The sequence below is a fragment of the Anabrus simplex genome, chromosome 3, assembly GCF_040414725.1.
Source record: "Anabrus simplex isolate iqAnaSimp1 chromosome 3, ASM4041472v1, whole genome shotgun sequence".
Classification (NCBI taxonomy): Eukaryota; Metazoa; Arthropoda; class Insecta; order Orthoptera; family Tettigoniidae; genus Anabrus; species Anabrus simplex.
The window spans coordinates 130,783,093-130,803,283 of NC_090267.1; the positions used below are offsets into that span (position 1 = coordinate 130,783,093).

The 20,191-nt window shown below is 40.7% G+C and overlaps 1 protein-coding gene across 1 annotated transcript in view; it reads right to left on the reverse strand.

The window, feature by feature from the left end:
* Nucleotides 1-4,157: 4,157 nt before the first annotated feature.
* Nucleotides 4,158-20,191, reverse strand: part of LOC136867102 (uncharacterized) — a 422,324-nt gene continuing 406,290 nt past the window's right edge. The window contains exons 4-5 of the mRNA XM_067144205.2: nt 15,049-15,208; nt 4,158-4,864 (exon numbers count right to left, since the gene is read on the reverse strand). Coding sequence (XP_067000306.1) covers nt 4,804-4,864; nt 15,049-15,208 — 221 coding nt within the window. The 3' untranslated portion in view covers nt 4,158-4,803. The remainder of the gene's footprint in view (nt 4,865-15,048; nt 15,209-20,191) is intronic.

The window sequence follows — 20,191 nt, forward strand, 5'->3', positions numbered from 1 at the left end:
CATTTGCCTGGTGTAAAAATGAGAAACCACGGAAAACCATCTTCAGGGCTGCCGATAGTGGTGTTTTTGAACCCGCTATCTCCAGGATGCAAGCTCACGATGCGCACCCCTAACTGCACGGCCAACTCACCCGGTGGGGAGCGCTGACAGGCGCACGTAATGTGGATATTCTTTCAGACCATCTCCACCCCTTTCTAGTAATAATAATAATGTTATTGTTTTACGTCCCACTAACTACTTTTTTGGTTTTGGGAGACGCCAAGGTGCCGGAATTTTGTTCCTCGAGAGTTCTTTTACGTTCCAGTAAATCTACCGACACAAGGCCGACGTATTTGAGCACCTTCAAATACCACCGGACTGAGCCACGGTCGAACCTGCCAAGTTGGGGTCAGAAGGCCAGCGCCTCAACAGTCTGAGCCATTCAGCCTGGCTGCATCTCTTCCTCGCCCAAGAGTACCCTGATGGAGATGCCCTGTTTCAACAGGACAATGCGCCATGTCACCGCTCTGTGGTGACACGCAGGTGGTTGGAGGAGCACTCCAGTGAAGTTACGACCATGGATTGGCCCTCCAGATCCCCCGATCTTAATCCAATCGAGCATTTATGGGATGCTGTCGATGCTAGTGTACGCTTCATGAACCCCGCACCAACTACACAAGACAAATAGTGAGTAGCAGTCCAAGATGCGTGGGTCCAGATCCCTCCTGAACGATTCTAACACCTTGTAGAGTCGACGCTTCCCCATATTGCTGCCGTTTTGGGGGCTCGCGGAGGAGTAACTCGTTATTAACATCACATTCAGTGTCTTTTCAGTAATACATTTCATACAACAGCCATATGCATAAATGCATGGTAACTTTATTAACGATCCATTGCATGTAGCATAAACTGGTATTTATTTTCAATTTTTGTCGTACCGGGGACATTTACAGTATATGTTCCGAAAAGCACTCCCAAGGCACCGGGACATGTGACTAATCCGGTACTGTCCCGGAAAATTAGGGACGAATGGCAATAGCAGTCACTGAGATGCGACGGATGCCACTGAAACTAAACAAAACAGACGAACGCTGATTTTGTTCCCTTGGTTCCAGGTAGGTTTGGAGAGAGGAGATTAGTGCAAATGTGAGAAAGAAGGATAGTTTGAGTGAAGAAAAGAGTAGAGTGACGGAGAAGGGAAGTACACTACAGGAGCCACAACTTTCTGTGGAGATCTCTACATTTATTTCAAAGCACGTTTTGCTTGCTCTCTCAGCACTTGTTCCCCGCCTAGGGCTATTTAAAAAGCTTCTGGTGGTTCGCTCAGTAAAATGAACATCACTTATGTTCTAACAGAATAACCAGCAATATCCTCCGTGATTATACCGTTATGTATGTTCAGTCCTTAGCCCAAAGGCTGGTTGCATCCTCAACAGCTCCATCATTGGCTGTCATAGATGGCCTAGACATCACTGAAGAGGCGTATTAGAGAAATGAGGAATTACCTAGTTTCTTGTTGTTTTCATGACTGAGCCAGAAGTTGCTATTACATATCAGACTGCCAAGCCCACTGAAATGCATGCGCCAACCGACCATATGGCTAATATTTTCACACCATTCATAGGGGGGACTGGCTGCATAAGGAATGGCATTACACGTAATAGCATCGCTCAAACCTGTCACTTTCATATCGTCAAAGCCAAGGATAAGAGCGAGACAGATCAATGAAAGTAACAAACTTTCTCTAGCCCACACCAGAAGACATAGTACACTGTAATCACTAGATCTCGCTAGCAAAGGCATGAATATACCATTAGGAAAATAATAATCAAGAAAGTAAGTGGTGGGGGTTTCAGTGAGCCATTTAACCTAACGAGAAGCCGCGTCTGGGTATAAGTTATATTTAACATAAATAAAGTCGTACTTGAACATACCGTGCATACCGAAGTAAATTCTACTTAAATACTGTAGAATGTCTTGACATTGTGGCTTTCATTTCGCTTTGAAACTTTACGTAGTTTTGAAAGTTGTGGGATTATTTGAAGGGTAACTTTTCATACATTGCTATGTTGACAGATGAGGGAAGAGTGGTGCAGGATTGGGGGAAGGGGTAACGGCGAAGATAATGGAGATAATTCAACATTTTGATCTTGAAGACCGGTAGTTTTCAATAAACCTCTTTGGAAAATGTATTTTTTCAACTTACTCTAGCTAGTTCTAAACATTTGTTCCCTGCCTAGGGCTGTTTTAGAAGCCTCTGCTGCTTCACTCAGCAGAATGAACCACCCGGCTCGGCTAGAGCTCATTTATGCGGTAAGTGAAGAAAGCCAAATATCCACAAATATCTTCAGTGATTTTCTCCTTAGGAGAATAATAATCAGCAGCCACCCAGGCTCATTCTGGGGCTTGGAGTCGAATGCTCTTTCTGATACCAAGCAATTTTTCGGTAAAAATTCCACTTCAGGATTCATCATGATTCAAACTCAGCCGTCTGGGTGGAAACCTAGCATCTGATTTCTAAGATACTGCAGCAATCACACCCTTCACTGAAGCTAAAAATCGATAAAAAGGAATTTATTCTGTGTAAATGGAGAGACATTAGTGATAGACAGCAAACTCCAATAAGAGATTCGAATTAATAATATCAATTTCCCCCCCCCCCAAACTACCTTCGTACTTCTTAGTACTTCAGTTAGGAATACGCAGCTAAATGTTATTTTATATTACACTATCCATAATGGAATCTTCTCCAATTAATAGTATCGATTTCATATAAGGTAAACTTTCACAGACATTTGATAACGAAATTATAGGTACTGATATTATTTGTGAAGCACGTTCAATCGAGTGACATTTCAAAATATGATAGACCTTTAAGATCTCACCGGAATAAAATAATGATAACTGCGTACTTCTACGCATTCCTTTCAAGTTTGTCCGACTGATTTATTAACTGACCTCCACCAGGTTTCCAAAGCTATGTATTTATGTTGTGAGAGAATATTCAAATCTTTCTGTATTTTTTGATGATTACAATACAACATATTGAAACAGAGAAGTATACATTAGTTTTAGGAATGTCATTTGTTGTTAAAAATGTAGAGCTTCCGTGGCTCAGGCTGCAGCGCGTAGGCCACTCACCGCTTGGTTCCGTGGTTCAAATCCCGGTCACTCCATGTGAGATTTCATTCCAGCAACACTCTCCTATATCATTTCATCTGTCATTCATTAATCATTGCCCCAGAGGAGTGCGACAGGCTTCGGCAGCCGGCACAATTCCTATCCTCGCCGCTAGATAGGGCTTCATTCATTCCATTCCTGACCCAGTCGAATGACAGGAAACAAGATGTGGATTTTCATGTTTCATTTGTTGTTTAACATATTTTTTAAAGTGAAATTATTGTCGCTGAACTTGGTTAGACTAGAAGAGTTGATATTTTAGCTAACGGAGAGTAGTCTTGAAGCTAAAGGTTTATGAATCGTTTATTCTGCTAAGGTAAGGTCTATAAATGTCTTTAGTGGTGTATCATTGTGAAAACTAGCTTGAAGCTCACCTGCTCCTATGTATCAGTTGAAAATAGTGTCCGGCTCCATGGCTAAATGGTTAGCGTGCTGGCCTTTGGTCACAGGGGTCCCGCGTTCGATTCCCGGCAGGGTTGGGAATTTTAACCATCATTGGTTAATTTCGCTGGCACGGGGGCTGGGTGTACGTGTCGTCTTCATCATCATTTCATCCTCATCACGACGCGCAGGTCGCCTACGGGTGTCAAATCGAAAGACCTGCATCTGGCGAGCCGAACATGTCCTCGGACACTCCCGGCACTAAAATCAATCAATCAATACTGATCTGCATTTAGGGCAGTCGCCCAGGTGGCAGATTCCCTATCTGTTGCTTTCCTAGCCTTTTCCGAAATGATTTCAAAGAAATTGGAAATTTATTGAACATCTCCCTTGGTAAGTTATTCCAATCCCTAACTCCCCTTCCTATAAATGAATATTTGCCCCAGTTTGTCCTCTTGAATACGCCATTTCATTTCAGTTGAAAATAGTAATATTCAAAACTACATAATTTACTAAAATACTACCTATCGTTGAGTAGTCTGTTTTAATATAATGTCGCGAACTAATCTTGTTGCCATCGGTGAAAGAAAAGCTACATAAGTACTTTGTTAAAAATTTGTAAATTACCGTTACATTTCCAGGACGTTTGAAATTCTTAACTTCGCAATAATAACTCTCAAAAATATTTATAATTCAAGATCAATTTTCAGTTTTCAGAGTTGATTACATTGGTTTGGAAGACAGAAAGCTTGAAAGAAATGTATCGTTAAGAGAACATGGCTGATATTTGACATCCGTAATAGGAGCATAATTATACGAAGTCATTAAAATTGTTTAAGGAACTCATAGATGGGTATAAATACGAATGATGACTTAATTTGAAGTAGACGAGTAAGACTTCCATTTGCACTGGCAGACTTCTTGTGAAACATTTTACTCAAAGGGGCCATTTCAAACGTAAACGAAACGATTAAAGGAGATGCACATTTCTAAAGAAAAATATTTATATATCTTAGGATTATTTTTATCATTAGATTATCTACAACTGTCTTATATTTAATCGTAACACTTCTATATTATATCTATGTTGTGTTTTGAAGTCTTGCCGATGACAGATGTCATATTGTCTTTTCCTCTGAAAAATTTGTTTGCATATTCCGATGCATGTGGTTGTTTTCCATTAGTCTTGTAGAAACAATGTACATTCTTCTTCCATCACATTAACTTCCTCGTAGCGTGGTACGCGTATGCTCACGGAGGAACTCAGTCCTTCGCTGGTGGTTTCCGACTGACTTCGCAGTAGACTCCGCCCTTCTCACAAAAGCTGAAAAGAAAAGAAAAATAAAGCTATAAACTTCCAAAACAATACATTGAATGGAAGGGAAACACAGTAGGTCGTTGGATAATAATGAATGTGGAAGTTTTCGGGAGGATTTCGTCAGCAGGTCTGTGTACTTAGTGATTATAATATCTGTCTGATCTATTCTAATAAATGGATGACAAAGAGTAGCGAGGTAAAGGTAGTATTAAATATGAATTAATGAGCCACTTCTTGAAATTCTAGAAACTTAGTTACAGGGAACCTTACATCTCTAAGATACCTAGAAAAATAGAAAATTCTCAAAATTACCGGAGGGGATGGAGCTGAGGTGTTTTAAATTAGGGTTCAGAAATAAAATAACGCAAAAGAAAATATTTCTTTCACTCTGTGGGAAATGCTATTTTTAAAAAGCCAGTGCTCAGCAGTTTTCAGAACGTCCTAACTATTTTTAACAAAAAACCCTGAGAACGTGTTGAGGCACATTTTCGAAATACTAAGGAGGTTGAGCAGACATGTTGGAAGTGGAAGCATAATGATGTATAAAGGTAAGTATAAAATAAGTAGAAATGAATTATTAATGAGGCATTCTCAGACACTCTAGAAACTGAAAACTACGTACCAGGGAACCTGACACTCCTACGATCCTTAGAAAAATCGGAAATTCCCAAAACTCTCTGATGCGTGGGCTTGAAATCCGGCTCAAAAGCAAAACTGCATACTGTAAGAGTGAAATATAGCAGTACTTTCCACCCGATGGGACACTCCATTTCCAAAGCCAAGGCCTGTAAGTTATTGACTTCCAAATTATTTTTAACAACAAACCCTGAGAAAGTGTTGAGGATGATTTTCGATATATTAAAGAGGCAAGGAGACATGGTTACGCGTTTACTGAAAGTCCAAATTAATTTTTTCACCATACCGCGAAAAAGTGTTGATGTATTTTTAAAATATTGAAGAGGTCAGGATTTCTTGTTTATCAGTAAAGGAAGTTCCACTGAAGTAACTCCGTGGTTGGTAGTAGTCGAGGAGGCATGCCAAAAATAACAGTATGCAGAAAAAATTAATTCGAATTAACTGTACGTTGTAACCGTTTGGATAAATTCAAGTCAGGACTAATTTCAATAACTTAGGTACATGGCATAAGGTAAATTAAAATATGTTCTTAGGAACAAAACATGCAACTGATTCTTACAAAGTTAAATAAGGTATCTGTGCTAAATAATGCCCGGTTCCATATAAGGCCCACCCTACCATACCATACCCTACCATAAATGCAACTACAACGAAACTTCCCCGCGATTCCGTTAGCTCCTGACACCTTGTGAGAAGGGCAGGAACTACTTTCAAGACCCCTCGTCCGCCGGTCATTTCCTCGGCAGTTTTGTTATGTATTACAAGTTGTTTTACGTCGTCCCGACACAGATAGGTCTTACGGCGACGATGGAACAGGAGAGGACTAGGAGTGGGAAGGAAGCGGCCTTAACCTTAATTAAGGTACAGCCCCAGCATTTTGCTGGTGTGAAAATGGGAAACCACGGAAAACCATCTTCAGGGCTGCCGACAGTGGGGTTCGAACCCACTATCTCCCAGCAGTTTTGTAACAACCCTCAACAAAGGTGAGCGCTGTTCTTGTTTGCAAAGTGTATGTATATACTTCATAACACACTCTTTCAGTTAAATGGTGCCTTGTAATTATGTCTAGCAGTAGAGTAAGTTATGCCCTTTAGGACTGTGGAGTTAGTTATTGAAATAAGTTTTTATTTAAAATTTACCAAGAGTATATGTGTTGCAACTACACTCATACTTGGTGGCGCCCAATAAGGCCCACACCTAGTACTCCAAATAAGGCCCGGGTGGGCCTTATAATGTATATATAGTCTTTTCACGCATTAAACAATATTCTGATGTTTTAACTCACGCTATTAGAGTAAAAGGGAATAATCAACTAATTTTTTGGTCGGGGAGTAGTTTAGATTGGGGATTAAACAAAATTTGAAAACGGGTAATTTAGCATAATTTTTTAATCGTAAAATTTATTAAATAACCGTTACCATTTGAGAATTTGCACGTTCCTTCTTATTTCAGATTAATTCACTCAAGAAAATGCGTACATGTTTGAATGAAGATGATTTGAAGAGGGCTATGATGGCTGTTGCAGAAGGAATGTCTGTCAGGACAGCATCAAAGAATTTTGATATCCCCAGGCGAACATTACACAATCATGTTCATTCTGGAGATGCCGTTAAGAAACTAGGACAGAAAGCTTGTTTGGATGACGCACAGGAAAAATAACTTTGCCAGAGGATTTGTCGTCTTGCAGAAGTAGGTTATCCAGTTACAGCCGGAGTCCGTCTGTCGTCAACCTTCAACGCCGCAAAACCAGAATGAGAAGACTATCTCACTCCAGGAACTCAGGTAGAAATAACAGATAAGGATTAGGTCAACACTGCAACCTTTATAAAACGGCTGCGTCATGTTGCAAAGTAAAAGCCTGCAGGTAAATTGCTATTGATTTTCGATGGAACGTCATCGCATTTAGATCCAGATATTCGCGATGCTGGTCATGAACAGTACATCAAACTCTATTGCTTGCCCAGAAACACTACTCACCTATGGAAAAATCAGTGTTCAAACCATTTGACTCACACTGGAATGACGAAATTCATCTCTACTAGTCCAAAAATAGCAAAGCAGATGAAAATAAAGCAATCGGCAAGATATTCAGTAAAGTGTGGCCGAAAGCAACGTCCCCAGCAAATGTTATCTCCGGTTTCCGTGCAACAGGTATTTATCCATTTGACCCAAACATAATTCCTGAAAGTGCCTTCGCTCCAGTGCATCCTACGCAGGAGCGTGTTCAACCAGAAGCCTTACCAACTGAACCTCAGCCGGAAGAAAACTCGCGAAATCAAGAACCATCAGTTGCATCCAGCAAAAGGAGACGTCCTGCTGACAAGTGAAACGATTCCAGCTCAAGCGTTAGTGAGCAGTTTTTAGTTCTCGACAGTTCGAATGAGGATGAGGAGCAGGAGGAAGAGGAAGAACTCGAATCTTCTTTGCAAGATATTTCGGAAATGCCTGAATTTAAGAGGAAAACTCACACTTACAAGGCTCAAGTTGTCACAAAGGCGTTGTTTAGTGATAAAATCCTAAAGCGCCATGCAAATACCGGTGACAAAACAAGACATAATTCTGGAATTCTGGTGAAAGTGATCTTGAGATAAATTCTAAGAACATTAGTTCCAAGAATAAATTGACTACTTCTAGAAAAGGGAAAGGTCTGAAGAAAACTGAGCACCAGGGAGAACTTCGTAAGGCTGCACCTAACACCCATCAAGGAGAGTTTAGTCAGTTCAGGAATGGGGTGAATGGTTTTTACAAATGTATTGTGGAGACACAGTATCTGACAGAGTACCTGTAAAACCTGCAAAAAAATATGTTTATGAAGAATGGATGGGAATAGCAGGGAAGGGCACAATTCAAAATTTCATGTGTTTCTCGAGTGATAGCTGCGCGCCCCTAATAATAATAATAATAATAATAATAATAATAATAATAATAATTGCACCAGGGTACTGCACGCCCTCTCTAAGGCCATCTATGCTAGCAGACATGAACTTTTAAAAACTTTCAAAACTTTATTCTTCAATGGTTAGATGGCTCTACCATCTATTTGTTAGCGACATCTTATAGCTAGACACAAAAATTTCATGCTTATATTTAATGTCACAAACACCGGAGTATATTTTACTGCTTTATCAGAAATGTCGTCTCCCTTAGAAGAGGAGTAACATTTATTAATGTACCGAAGTTGTCAACACTTCAGCTGGTTCCTCCTCTATTTTAATCTACCTATCATATGCTTGTAATTACTGTATGTTCTCTAGCCAATCAAACACGGGGAGTGTTTATGGAAATTCAATCTACCAGCACATTGTATTTTAATTTAATCTCGAACTTTCCCCTACGGACCTATATAAGGAGGGCACTTTAGGGTCGTTTTGTCTGAATTGCTCCAGTTCTTGAGAGTGCGACTTGACGGAGGCCACAGTGGGGTAGGGAGGTAGGGGCGCGGTCGGCTGGAAGAAGATCCAGTGCTACAAGTTAAACGTGTGATCCTGCCTGCGGGTAGTTCGAGGGGAAGGTTTCAGCCGTTTTCTTAATGTAATTTTTGTCTTTTGGTAGAGACAGCTGAGAGTCACCACTCGTGCTCCTTTACATTAACTATTTCCCAGTAGGGAATATAAATCGAGTCCGAAGACTGCGCAGAAGGTCCTACATTATGTAGGAAATAGTTAATGTAAAGGAGCACGAGTGGTGACCCTCAGCTGTCTCCTCTTCAACTTTTCAGTTGGGTGACTAAAGTTTTCAACCTTTAAGTTTTGAAAATCTTGTGTCGGATTTAAATTTTCCACCTTTTGTCATCGTTTTTAGTATGGGATCAGCCTCTGTGTCATTGGGCGTTAAGCATACTTAGGTTCCCGCCTTTCCTGAAATTTCTCGAAGGAGTGCTGGTGTTTTGCCTCCTTGCCTTTTGTTAATGACCTGTTATGTGTAACCTGTTTATTCCTTAGGCCTGGTACGTGGTGTCAGGGAGGGCATCCGAAACGCCTGCCAAAACCCAGCATGAGTCAGGATGCCTCTAGTGATCACAGGAACAGTACTGATAAGCTGAGCAAGGTTTATTTGGAAGATATAATATCTCAGGTAACATAACATTAGAGCAAGTCGGATGGCCAAGAGTGAGATTTTTACGCAGTTCCCTGTTCACCTGTGTTTGCAGAGCATGTGTGTACGCCGTTCCGCACCAACAAATCAGTCTTAATTTTCATATTCAGAACACTGCAATGTCAAAGGAACAGTTCATCAAGATTCTTTAACAACAATTAAAATATTGCAGTTTTATGTTAACAGTAGATATCGTGATCTTAGCCGAAGGCACACCAAGTTTTGTAAGGAATGCGAACCACATGGAACGTGACGATTAATTTTAATAATCCCACATGTATTAATTGGGATTAAAACTACAAGATTAGCTTTTTTTAAACTTCCTCTCATATGCACAGTATGTTACTGGACGCGCGAAGTTGGTTTTGCGGGAAAATGGTGACAGAGGAGAGAGAACAGCGCCCCTCCATTTCCGCAGTACTGCCAACCAAAGAGAGTGATATAAATAGGAAAACTAGTTAATGGAGCTATCCGAACAGGAGCATAACACGTGTGATACGGGCCCGCATGCCAAAATAAAATTCAGGCCCGTCAAATACATGAAAAACCTATAAATAACTTAATATAATTACATAAGGTAGTAGTAATGCAATATATTGTCAAGTTATATGAACAAAGGGACTATTCGTTATTGTAAGATTATTAAAAATGATGTTTAAAAGGTTTTATTTGACTGCCTCGTGGTTTAATGACTAATCTGCTGAACTGCCAACCATGCACCACTTAGATGTTAATACTTAACTTTAATTGATTTCATTTTTCGGTAACTCAAGAAGTATATATGTAACAGATACCGAAATCTCAGCTAAAGTAATTTATTCGATTAAAATACAGAAAAATATACGAACAAAATTAAACGAAAAACTGTTAAGAAAATTAAAAAAAAATAAGTTCGTGCATGTGGTAAGACTATTATTAACTTCGCACAAAGAGAGCTTGATAACCGGCTATCAATTAAGTAATACCTGGTTGCCAGCCATTAAGAATTTACGTAGGTAGTTTCCTTCCCTGCCCCATCACTATCGTTATTCGTCTCGGTGTTTTTCCAAATTCGTACGTTCCTCGTCGCCAAATGTTTCATTCCAGGCTTATGTCTATGTCTTACACCTGTCATATGTTATGTGAACCCCTTAGTCTGATTCGGTCAGCTTCCGCTTCGAACGCTAGCGTTGTGCCACGTCCTGGAGTCCATCTGGTGGTGAATGAACGTACCATTTCCACTTCTACTTCTATTATAACGTTCCAAATTCAAAAGTGTCATTGTTTAAGAAGCCTTTCTCTTGGACAGTTGACAGTTTTCTACGAAACCTTAAGAATTTCAGCTTATTTTCTTGACACGGCAAAAGCCCAAAAGCCTATACAATATCATGTCTAACAGTAAAATATTCTGCAAAATTTGTGCATAATACTATCTCAGGTACATTTCACATCAATAAAGTGTCATATCCTAGCTAATATATAATATTTTGATATAAATTTCCATTGCTGTAATTATTTTTAAATAATTTGGCGCAGGTCTGTTCTGAGGAACTGTGTAGCGGTGTTACACTCAATGCAATAAACTGCTGCTAGATGCAACCAAGTGGCATTTCCTCTATGTAAAATTGTAAAAATAAAACAAATTACCATATTTTTACTGATTATACAAAACCGCCCAGACCATTTCCATTGCAAAGTGACATCAGACTAGGGTATATTTATTTATTTTTGTAAGAAGTCTGCGGGGCCTATTATTATTATTATTATTATTATTATTATTATTATTATTATTATTATTATTATTATTATTATTATTATTATTATTATTATTGTGCCGGCCCCGTGGTGTAGGGGTAGCGTGCCTGCCTCTTACCCAGAGGCCCCGGGTTCGATTCCCGGCCAGGTCAGGGATTTTTACCTAAACCTGAGGGCTGGTTCGAGGTCCACTCAGCCTACGTGATTAGAATTGAGGAGCTGTCTGACGGTGATATAGCGGCCCCGGTCTAGAAAGCCAAGAATAACGGCCGGGAGGATTCGTCGTGCTGACCACACGACACCTCGTAATCTGCAGGCCTTCGTGCTGAGCAGTGGTCGCTAGGTAGGCCAAGGCCCTCCAAGGGATGTAGTGCCATGGGGTATTATTATTATTATTATTTTTATTATTATTATTATTATTATTATTATTATTATTATTATTATTATTGTTTGCTTTATATCGCACCGACACAGATAGGTCTTATGGCGACGATGGGATACGAGAGGCCTAGGAGTGGGAAGGAAGCGGCCGTGGCTTTAATTAAGGTACAGCCTCAACATTTGCCTGGTGTGAAAGTAGGAAACCACGGAAAACCATCTTTATGGCTGCCGATAGTGGGGTTCGAACCCACTATCTCCCGGGTGCAAGCTCAAGGATGCGCGCCCCTAACCGCACGGCCAACTCGCCCGGTAACGGTGCCCCTTAAAGACCCGGGCATACCTGTATTGTAGGCCCTAACGTAACGCTCCTGTATTTGAACAATGTTTACATCAATGTATATAAACTTACATGTATAACTGAAAAATAGAAATTAAAACAAATAGAATTGAAAATTGAAAAAAATGCAGTGCTGAAAATATATATGTCTGTTTTGCATACACTTTGCTGTCCTGAGAAACATTTGCAGTAACGTACAAAAATGTACGTAAGCGTTCATAATTATGCGCCGTAATGTTTCGTTTCCATGTTAAATGTAAAGTCCTTATAATTTTTAACAAATCAAGATATTAGGTATAGACCTCTGCTAAATGATGTCATGTTAGATCCTATGTTAACGAAAACGACGCGTTTGTATCAACATGACAATCTCGCACCTGATGATGTCGCATCGGCTAGTGATTATCAATAGTAGTTCACTTAATCACTTCAAAAGAACTACCAAAAGCATCACTAAAATATACCGCACTAGCATAGCAAGCCGGTAAGCTTTGTAGTAAAACCATGAGGTGTCGGAACAGTCAAGCCACATTCTACATTAGTGTTGCAAGCTCCGCATATCAAAGTGACCGAAACCTTCCCAGTGAGAGGACTAGTGAGCCAAGCATTAAAAATAAAACTTGTGGGCATGGTATTCTGACGCTCTGAGCCTGCTCCGTATACTAGCCCGCTAAACACTCGCTCAGCGCTCACGCGAGATGGTCGAGAGCTGCACGTTCTTTGACTAGGACTTTCTTTCTTAATCTGCTTACCCTCCAGGGTTGGTTTTTCCGTCGGACTCAGCGAGGGATCCCACCTCTACCGCCTCAAGGCAGTGTCCTGAAACGTGAGACAATGGGTCAGGGGATACAACTGGGGAGGATGACCAGTACTTCGCCCAGGCGGCCTCACCTGCTATGCTGAACAGGGGCCTTGGTGGGGGATGGGGAGATTGGAAGGGATAGACTAGGAAGAGGGAAGGAAGCGGCCGTGGCCTTAAGTTAGGTACCATCCCGGCATTTACCTGGAGGAGAAGCGGGAAACCACGGAAAACTACTTGGAGGATGGCTGAGGTGGGAATCGAACCCACCTCTACTCAGTTGACTTCCCGAGGCTGAGTGGACCTCGTTCCAGCCCTCGTACCACTTTTCAAACTTCGCGGCAGAAGCCGCGAATCGAACCCGGGCCTCCGGGGGGTGGCAGCTAATCACGCTAACCAATACACCACAGAGGTAGACTTTGACTAGGACTGCTGCTAGAAAATGTACTGTTGAATTATTTCAGAAAGTATAGTGCACAACATATTGACTGATGGATCTTACTTGGCAACTGTGACATGGTTTTGATTAACATTTTCTGAGACCAGGGTTAAAAAAACTTGATGAAGTAGTTGGAAATTAATTAATTAGTTAAGCAAATCATCCACGTTATTGGTTTTACGTCCCACAATCTACCTACTTCTATGGTTTCCGGAGACGTTGCGGTGCCAGAGTTTAGTCCAGTAGTTCTTTTACTTGTCAGCAAATCTACCGAAACGAGGCTGACATATTTGAGCACTTTCCAATACCATAGGACTGAGCCAGTATTGAGCTCAGAGGTACAGCGATCTACCGCCTGACCTATTCAGCACAGCAGGATGGAGATGATCAGAAAAATACTTACGCAGAGAGAAGTCATAATAATTAGAGGCGATCTGGACGTCGGCGATTCAACGAAACAAATGCTGTGTGTTTTGGTAAAATGTTCTTTCTCAACGGAAAAGCACATGTCGTACACGAACGAGATGCGCGTCGTGCAGCTGTTAAGCTTTCATTCAGGGGACAGTAATGCAGATTCGAACCATAAGTACACTGAAAATGGTTTTCATGGTTTTCCATTTCCACACCAGGCAAATGCTGGGGCTGTACAACAGGCTTCTTCATAACTCTCTCAGTTTTAGCTCTTAACCCACCCAATGCCACCGAAAATATGAATGAATTAGTGCGACATTGGACCACTTCAAAACATAAACAATAGAAAATATTAGTATTCACCGTATGGTGCTGGATATTGGATTGACGCCTGCTCCTAATGGTCGAAATGATTGTTTTAAGGTGAAGTACAACTAGATAGGCATCTCCTCTTCACTCCAGTATGAGAAAAGGGGTGAAATAGTTTGAAGAAGGATGGTATCGGCAAAAGAAAGGGAAGGGCCACGAATGGCGCGAAAAAGAAAGCCATTAATTATCCATGTGTTACGATATTTTTCGAAAGAAATGCTCTTTTCGTAGTTCTACGCTCCACAATTTCCTTAAATATTCATCATTTGATTTACTACTGTCGTCGCAGATGACTTTGCTTCTTTGTTTTCCTTTGTATACTTGTAAGAACTAAGACGAATCAAATGACACCTCACACGCCGGAGTCTAGAGCAACACGAACTGTTGGTCGCGCGATTTTGGTACCTCAAAATGGCGGCGCTTCTTTATCACCAGATGATGTCATACCGAAGTGAAACTCTTGCTGCTAAGTACAATGGTCCTTCCTATTTTCACTACGATACTCAAGCTGTCTTCACTCGTATTCCTTAGAAATTATTTCGATTTGTAAACTTTCATGCTTTTGTAACCTTAACTGGACGAAGTAGACTACGGTTTCGAAATTATAGACGTATTTTACGTCAAACTGTACACACAGTGTGAACGGGTTAATAAGTATTCACCGAGCTGGATAGCTGCAGTCGTTTAAGTGCGGCCAGTATCCAGTATTCGGGAGACAGTGGGTTCGAACCCCACTGTCGGCAGCCCTGAAGATGGTTTTCCGTGGTTTCCCATTATCACACCAGGCAAATGCTGAGGCTGTACCTTAATTAAGGCCACGGCTGCTTCCTTCCCATTCCTAGGCCTTTCCTAGCCATTCGTCGCCATAAGACCTATCTGTGTCGGTGCGACGTAAAGCAAAAAAAAAAAAAAAAAAAAAAAAATCAGAAATCCAGCTGGGTGGAGAAGGAGAAACATTCCTAGAGGACACGTATTAATATTATACTTACCACCTGTTGATGTTCTCGTTCTTGCTAAAACCAGCGAGTTCCTTGAATTGTTTCAAGGTAAGGACACACCCTCCCGTCATTGTGACCATCTGTGGTGCCTGGAAGACGTGCTGTGGGGCTGTCTTAGTCTGGAGAGATGGATCCCGACTAACTGTATCGTCTGAAACAGGTAATAACTCATTCACTTTCGAAGTTAATATCTCTTACAAGCATACTAAATGAAACCCTGCAAAAGAAACCAATAATTATATCATAATTTTAGATTTTCTCAATTTCTGTGTTTAATTCTCAACAGACTGAGAGTTAAGTAATTAATAGTGGTGGTGGTGGTGATTATTGTTTTAAGAGGAAGTACAACTAGGCAACCATCCTCTATATAACACTAATCAGAGAGAAAATATGGAAGGGGTCCGACATTTCGAAAAATGAAGATATCGGCCAAAGAAAGACAAGGGCCACGAAGGGCGTGAAAATGAAAGACTCCCTAGCCCTCGCAAACCTAATAGCATCGGTGTCGGAAAAGAACAAGAGTTGACCAAGAGAGGTCGGATAGGATAGATGAAAGTGAGGAGCCTGGCACAAGTAAGTGGAAGCAATGCCAGGACTCAGCTGAGGGCCCCGTGGTCGCCAACCCACGCTCCAAAGTTCAGAGCCCCTGAGGCCCCTTTTAGTCGCCTCTTACGACAGGCAGGGGATACCGTGGGTGTTATTCTACCGCCCCCACCCACAGGGGGATAAGTAATTAATAACTTAAGAATAATTAATTCCAACAGTAGATTCTTATAGCTATCGAAGCCCAGTTCGCAAATCTCTAAGAATGATCTGGAGACCTCCATGATCCTCTCAACTATGTTAGGACTCTGACCTTTCCTTATTATACAGCAGGGCCTCTCAAACGCCCAAAATCTCACGCGTGCAAACTGGTGCGCAGAGTTCCTGTGCACAGTTCATCGGTCCCGCTCAGCTCGGCTCGGACCAACGCTTCGTCTCTGGGCTACTCGGCTAAGCTCGGCTCAACTCGGCTCGGATTTGGAGCGCTACGGAGCAAATGAGGAAGAGGGAGACAGGGGGAGCGAGCGAGACAGGCATGGGGAAAGAGAGAGACAGCGCTATTGCTCCAAATCGAGGAGTGGGGGTCTGCACTCTGGTCAACCAAGCGAAGTCGTCTTTTGCACCGCGGACAGTCACTCTGAGAGGCCCTTCTCTACACCATGTATGGACAAAACCCCAAACCACTTGATAAGTGACCCGCAAAGCCAGCAAACACCACGTAGTTCGAAATTAACCGGTTGTGGAGAGACAAATGGACAATGAGTGCTGTAGTGGTTGCTGATTGTTAGATAAATACTTATTATAACGTTTTGTTTACTTTTTTTTGCTAGGGGCTTTACGTCGCACCGACACAGATAGGTCTTATGGCGACGATGGGATAGGAAAGGCCTAGGAGTTGGAAGGAAGCGGCCGTGGCCTTAATTAAGGTACAGCCCCAGCATTTGCCTGGTGTGAAAATGGGAAACTACGGAAAACCATTTTCAGGGCTGCCGATAGTGGGATTCGTACCTACTATCTCCCGGATGCAAGCTCACAGCCGCGCGCCTCTACACGCACGGCCAACTCGCCCGGTTTTGTTTACTTTAGGCTATACTAAAAAGAATCAGTTACAAGGTTTTACTTTTAATTACCGTTTTCATGCACAATTATCACTAAAATCAGAGTTTATTCCAGTTAAAAATATTTTCATCTATGTCAACAGATGCTCATCAGTCAACCAGGATCTATATTTGGACTTGTCATAGCTCATTTGTGGAAAGAGTTGTACTAAACTTAAACGCGTTGTTCTCAGTGTTTCCGCTAAAGTTGAAATAATAGAGGGATTGAGGAATGTGCTAGTCGGTCGTATTAGCTCGGGAATATGGAGTTGGAAATGCACGAATGTCGGACATTAAAAAAAACAATGATGCTATTACAAACTTTACGAGTGTACTTGACAGTAAAAATGGAAGCTTACCATCCAGTGAGGAAGATTTTCGCTGTCTTGAGACGTCTACGAAACGGTTACACAAGAAGAATGTGATATTTGTCTTTAAAATGTTTACGAGATACAGGAGCAAAGAACGACTCTCAGCTCTGAAGAAAAATAATATTTTGGACTTCTTTTCCAAAAACTGTAGACCTGCTTCAGTGTATTACTTTATATAAGGTCATTTGTAATACGCTTAATACAAAATATATACACTTTTGTGTTTAACATATTTTGTTTCGCAAATGATCGGTTATTCGAAAAAAAAATATCTAAACATCTCCAGTCCATAGTTGTTCCGGATAATCGATGCTCTACTGTATATCAAATTCTATTCTCCAACTGTCATTCACATATCTTCATCCAGCATATTTATTCCTCATTTTAGGTCAATATTTTCATTACAAATACCTTCTTCTTCTCCTGTTATGGGACGACAGTTTCTGATAACATTAAGGCCGCGTGCACACCGAGCGCGCTTCGCATAGTGTGTCGCGTGTAGCGTGAAATGCTATTCATAGCGCAAGGCGTGCTTGCAGTTCACACCGAAAACTCTACGCCGTGCTCTCAGCTTAGGTTGGTGCGAGGCATTTTAGGGTGGTCACAAACTAATGCCGTTATCCAAGTACACTAGAAACAGTTTACTGATGGATAACAGTTACCTAAAATTGAAAATTAGGAAAAAGAATCGAACGTGGGTTCATGAATTTAATGAAGAACGAATTACTTTCAGAGAATTCCATCGTTTGCACAGAGATGCAAGACTTTATCGCGATAAATTTTATGATTACTTAAGAATGACAAAAAATACCTTTGACCTTCCAAACCCTGCAACTGAAATGTGGCGTCAAGTAGCAGAGAAGTATTGGGAGAAATTCAATTTTCCGAATTATCTAGGAGCACCGTGCAGCAAACACGTGGAAATTAAATTTCCAACTAAATCACGCTCTTTATATAATGATTATAAATAGTATTTTGCAATATTGTTACAATTAGCATACACAATTAATCATCGTAACAAAAGTGGAGTAAATGTGTGACAAATACAATTAATAAACAGAAATATTTACTTCCAAGCCCACTACTAGCCTGCAGAGTGATATTCTTCATGTTACCACCCTCCATTGGCAAAATTATAAACCGGTATGACAGAGTCTGGGAGATTCTATGACTTTGTCACAAAGTGTCCGGCTACATGGCTAATGGTTACCGCACTGGCCTTTGGTCACAGAGTCCCGGGTTCGATTCCCGGCAGAGTCGGGAATTGTAATCATAATTAGTAAATTGCATTGGCACGGGAGCTGGGTGTATGTGTGTTTTTATAATCATTTCGTCCTCATCATGATTCAGGTCATCTACGGGCGTCAATTCAAAAGACCTGCACCTGGCAAGCCGAACTTCTCCTCGGACACTTCCGACACTAAAATCTATACCCAATGTCATCCTGTCACAATGTTAAGCCCAGTAAAGTGTGACAGTAGAAGTAATATTACTGAATATGTTTACTGTAGGAATGCGATACAATTGTTGTAGATACTTAAGTCCACTTATTTCGCAAAACAGTTACATTTTTATAGCTTTTGTGTCTTGGGTTCCATATTTCTTCTCTTTGAAACACTGCATGAATAATTTCTTCTTCCATAGATTCAGAACCAGCTAGGTAACGCTAAGCAATTAACCAACACTGCGCGTTGTCTGGCGCTTCGCTTAGCTGTAAGATAGGCGTTCAGTGCAGCAGAGCGCGGACGGTGTGAACACCTGGATTACGAACAAAGCACTGGTTATGCTTAGCGTGACGCGTAGCGTTGAGCAACACGCGACACACTATGCGAAGCGCGCTCGGTGTGCACGCGGCCTTACTCTGCTCTTACATTGCGTTTTGCAGGTAGGTCTGAACATGGAGTGATAAGGTTAATTTAATTTGATTTCCAAGCTCATTTATTTCTCACAAATTCATTAGAGGATAACGTACTCGAAACCTTCACTCGATTTATGTCATTGTATTCTGTATTATCAACGCAAGCAAGCAAGCAAGCAATCAAGCATTTCTGCTATAAGTGGCTTACAACCGGTGGCAGCATAAAATGCACAATACAAAAAAAGCACACAATAATCTGAAATGAATAAACAACACTATACTTATTCTGGATGTCAAACGAAGATAAAAGTAATAATGGTGATGTAATTTCCGTTAAAGATATTTCCAATAATACATATTCAAACGATAAATGAGAAAACTAACTATACCTATTAACTTAGTAAATTCAGAATTAATTTTGTTTGCTATGTGCTTTACGTCGCACCGACACAGATAGGTCTTATGGCGAAAATGGGATAGGGAAGGCCTAGGTGTGGGAAGGAAGCGGCCGTGGTCTTAATTAACGTACAGCCCCAGCATTTGCCTGGTGTGAAAATAGGAAACTACGGAAAACCATATTCAGGGCTGCCGACAGTGGGATTCGAACCCACTATCTCCCGTATGTATGCAAGCTCACAACTGCACGTCTCTAACCTCACGGCCAACTCGCCCGGTCAGAATTAAATTAAACCACCGTATTTCCGTAATAATAATAATAATAATAATAATAATAATAATAATAATAATAATAATAATAATAATAATAATAATAATAATAATAATAATAATAATAATAATAAATGCCTCAATATTAATAATAATAGTAATAATAATTTGATATCAATAAAATAACAATACTATTGTTGAGACAAAACTGTACACATTCGATCGAATATGTCAGTGGTGTGTCTAGAGTAGCAATGCATGTAACTCCATCGTCACATAATTAAAATATTATATAATATCATTTTATATCACGGCCTTTGTGTAATAGGAACAGGTGAAAAACAGTCAGACATTGACAAATGTGTAGGTAATCACAAATTCAGTGTCTGTTATTTACGAACTTTTACTTTTAACTAGCACTAATGATCTTGAACGTTTTGATACCGGAAGGAAATCTATTAACGACTGCTGCTGATAATTTATTCCAATCGCTTATGGTTCTGTTTACAAAGGAAAACTTCCCCACATTCGTATGCTGGTTTCTGTCCCTAATTTTATGCTTGTGATCATTTCTGGATAGGCACAAGGCATGTTCCAAC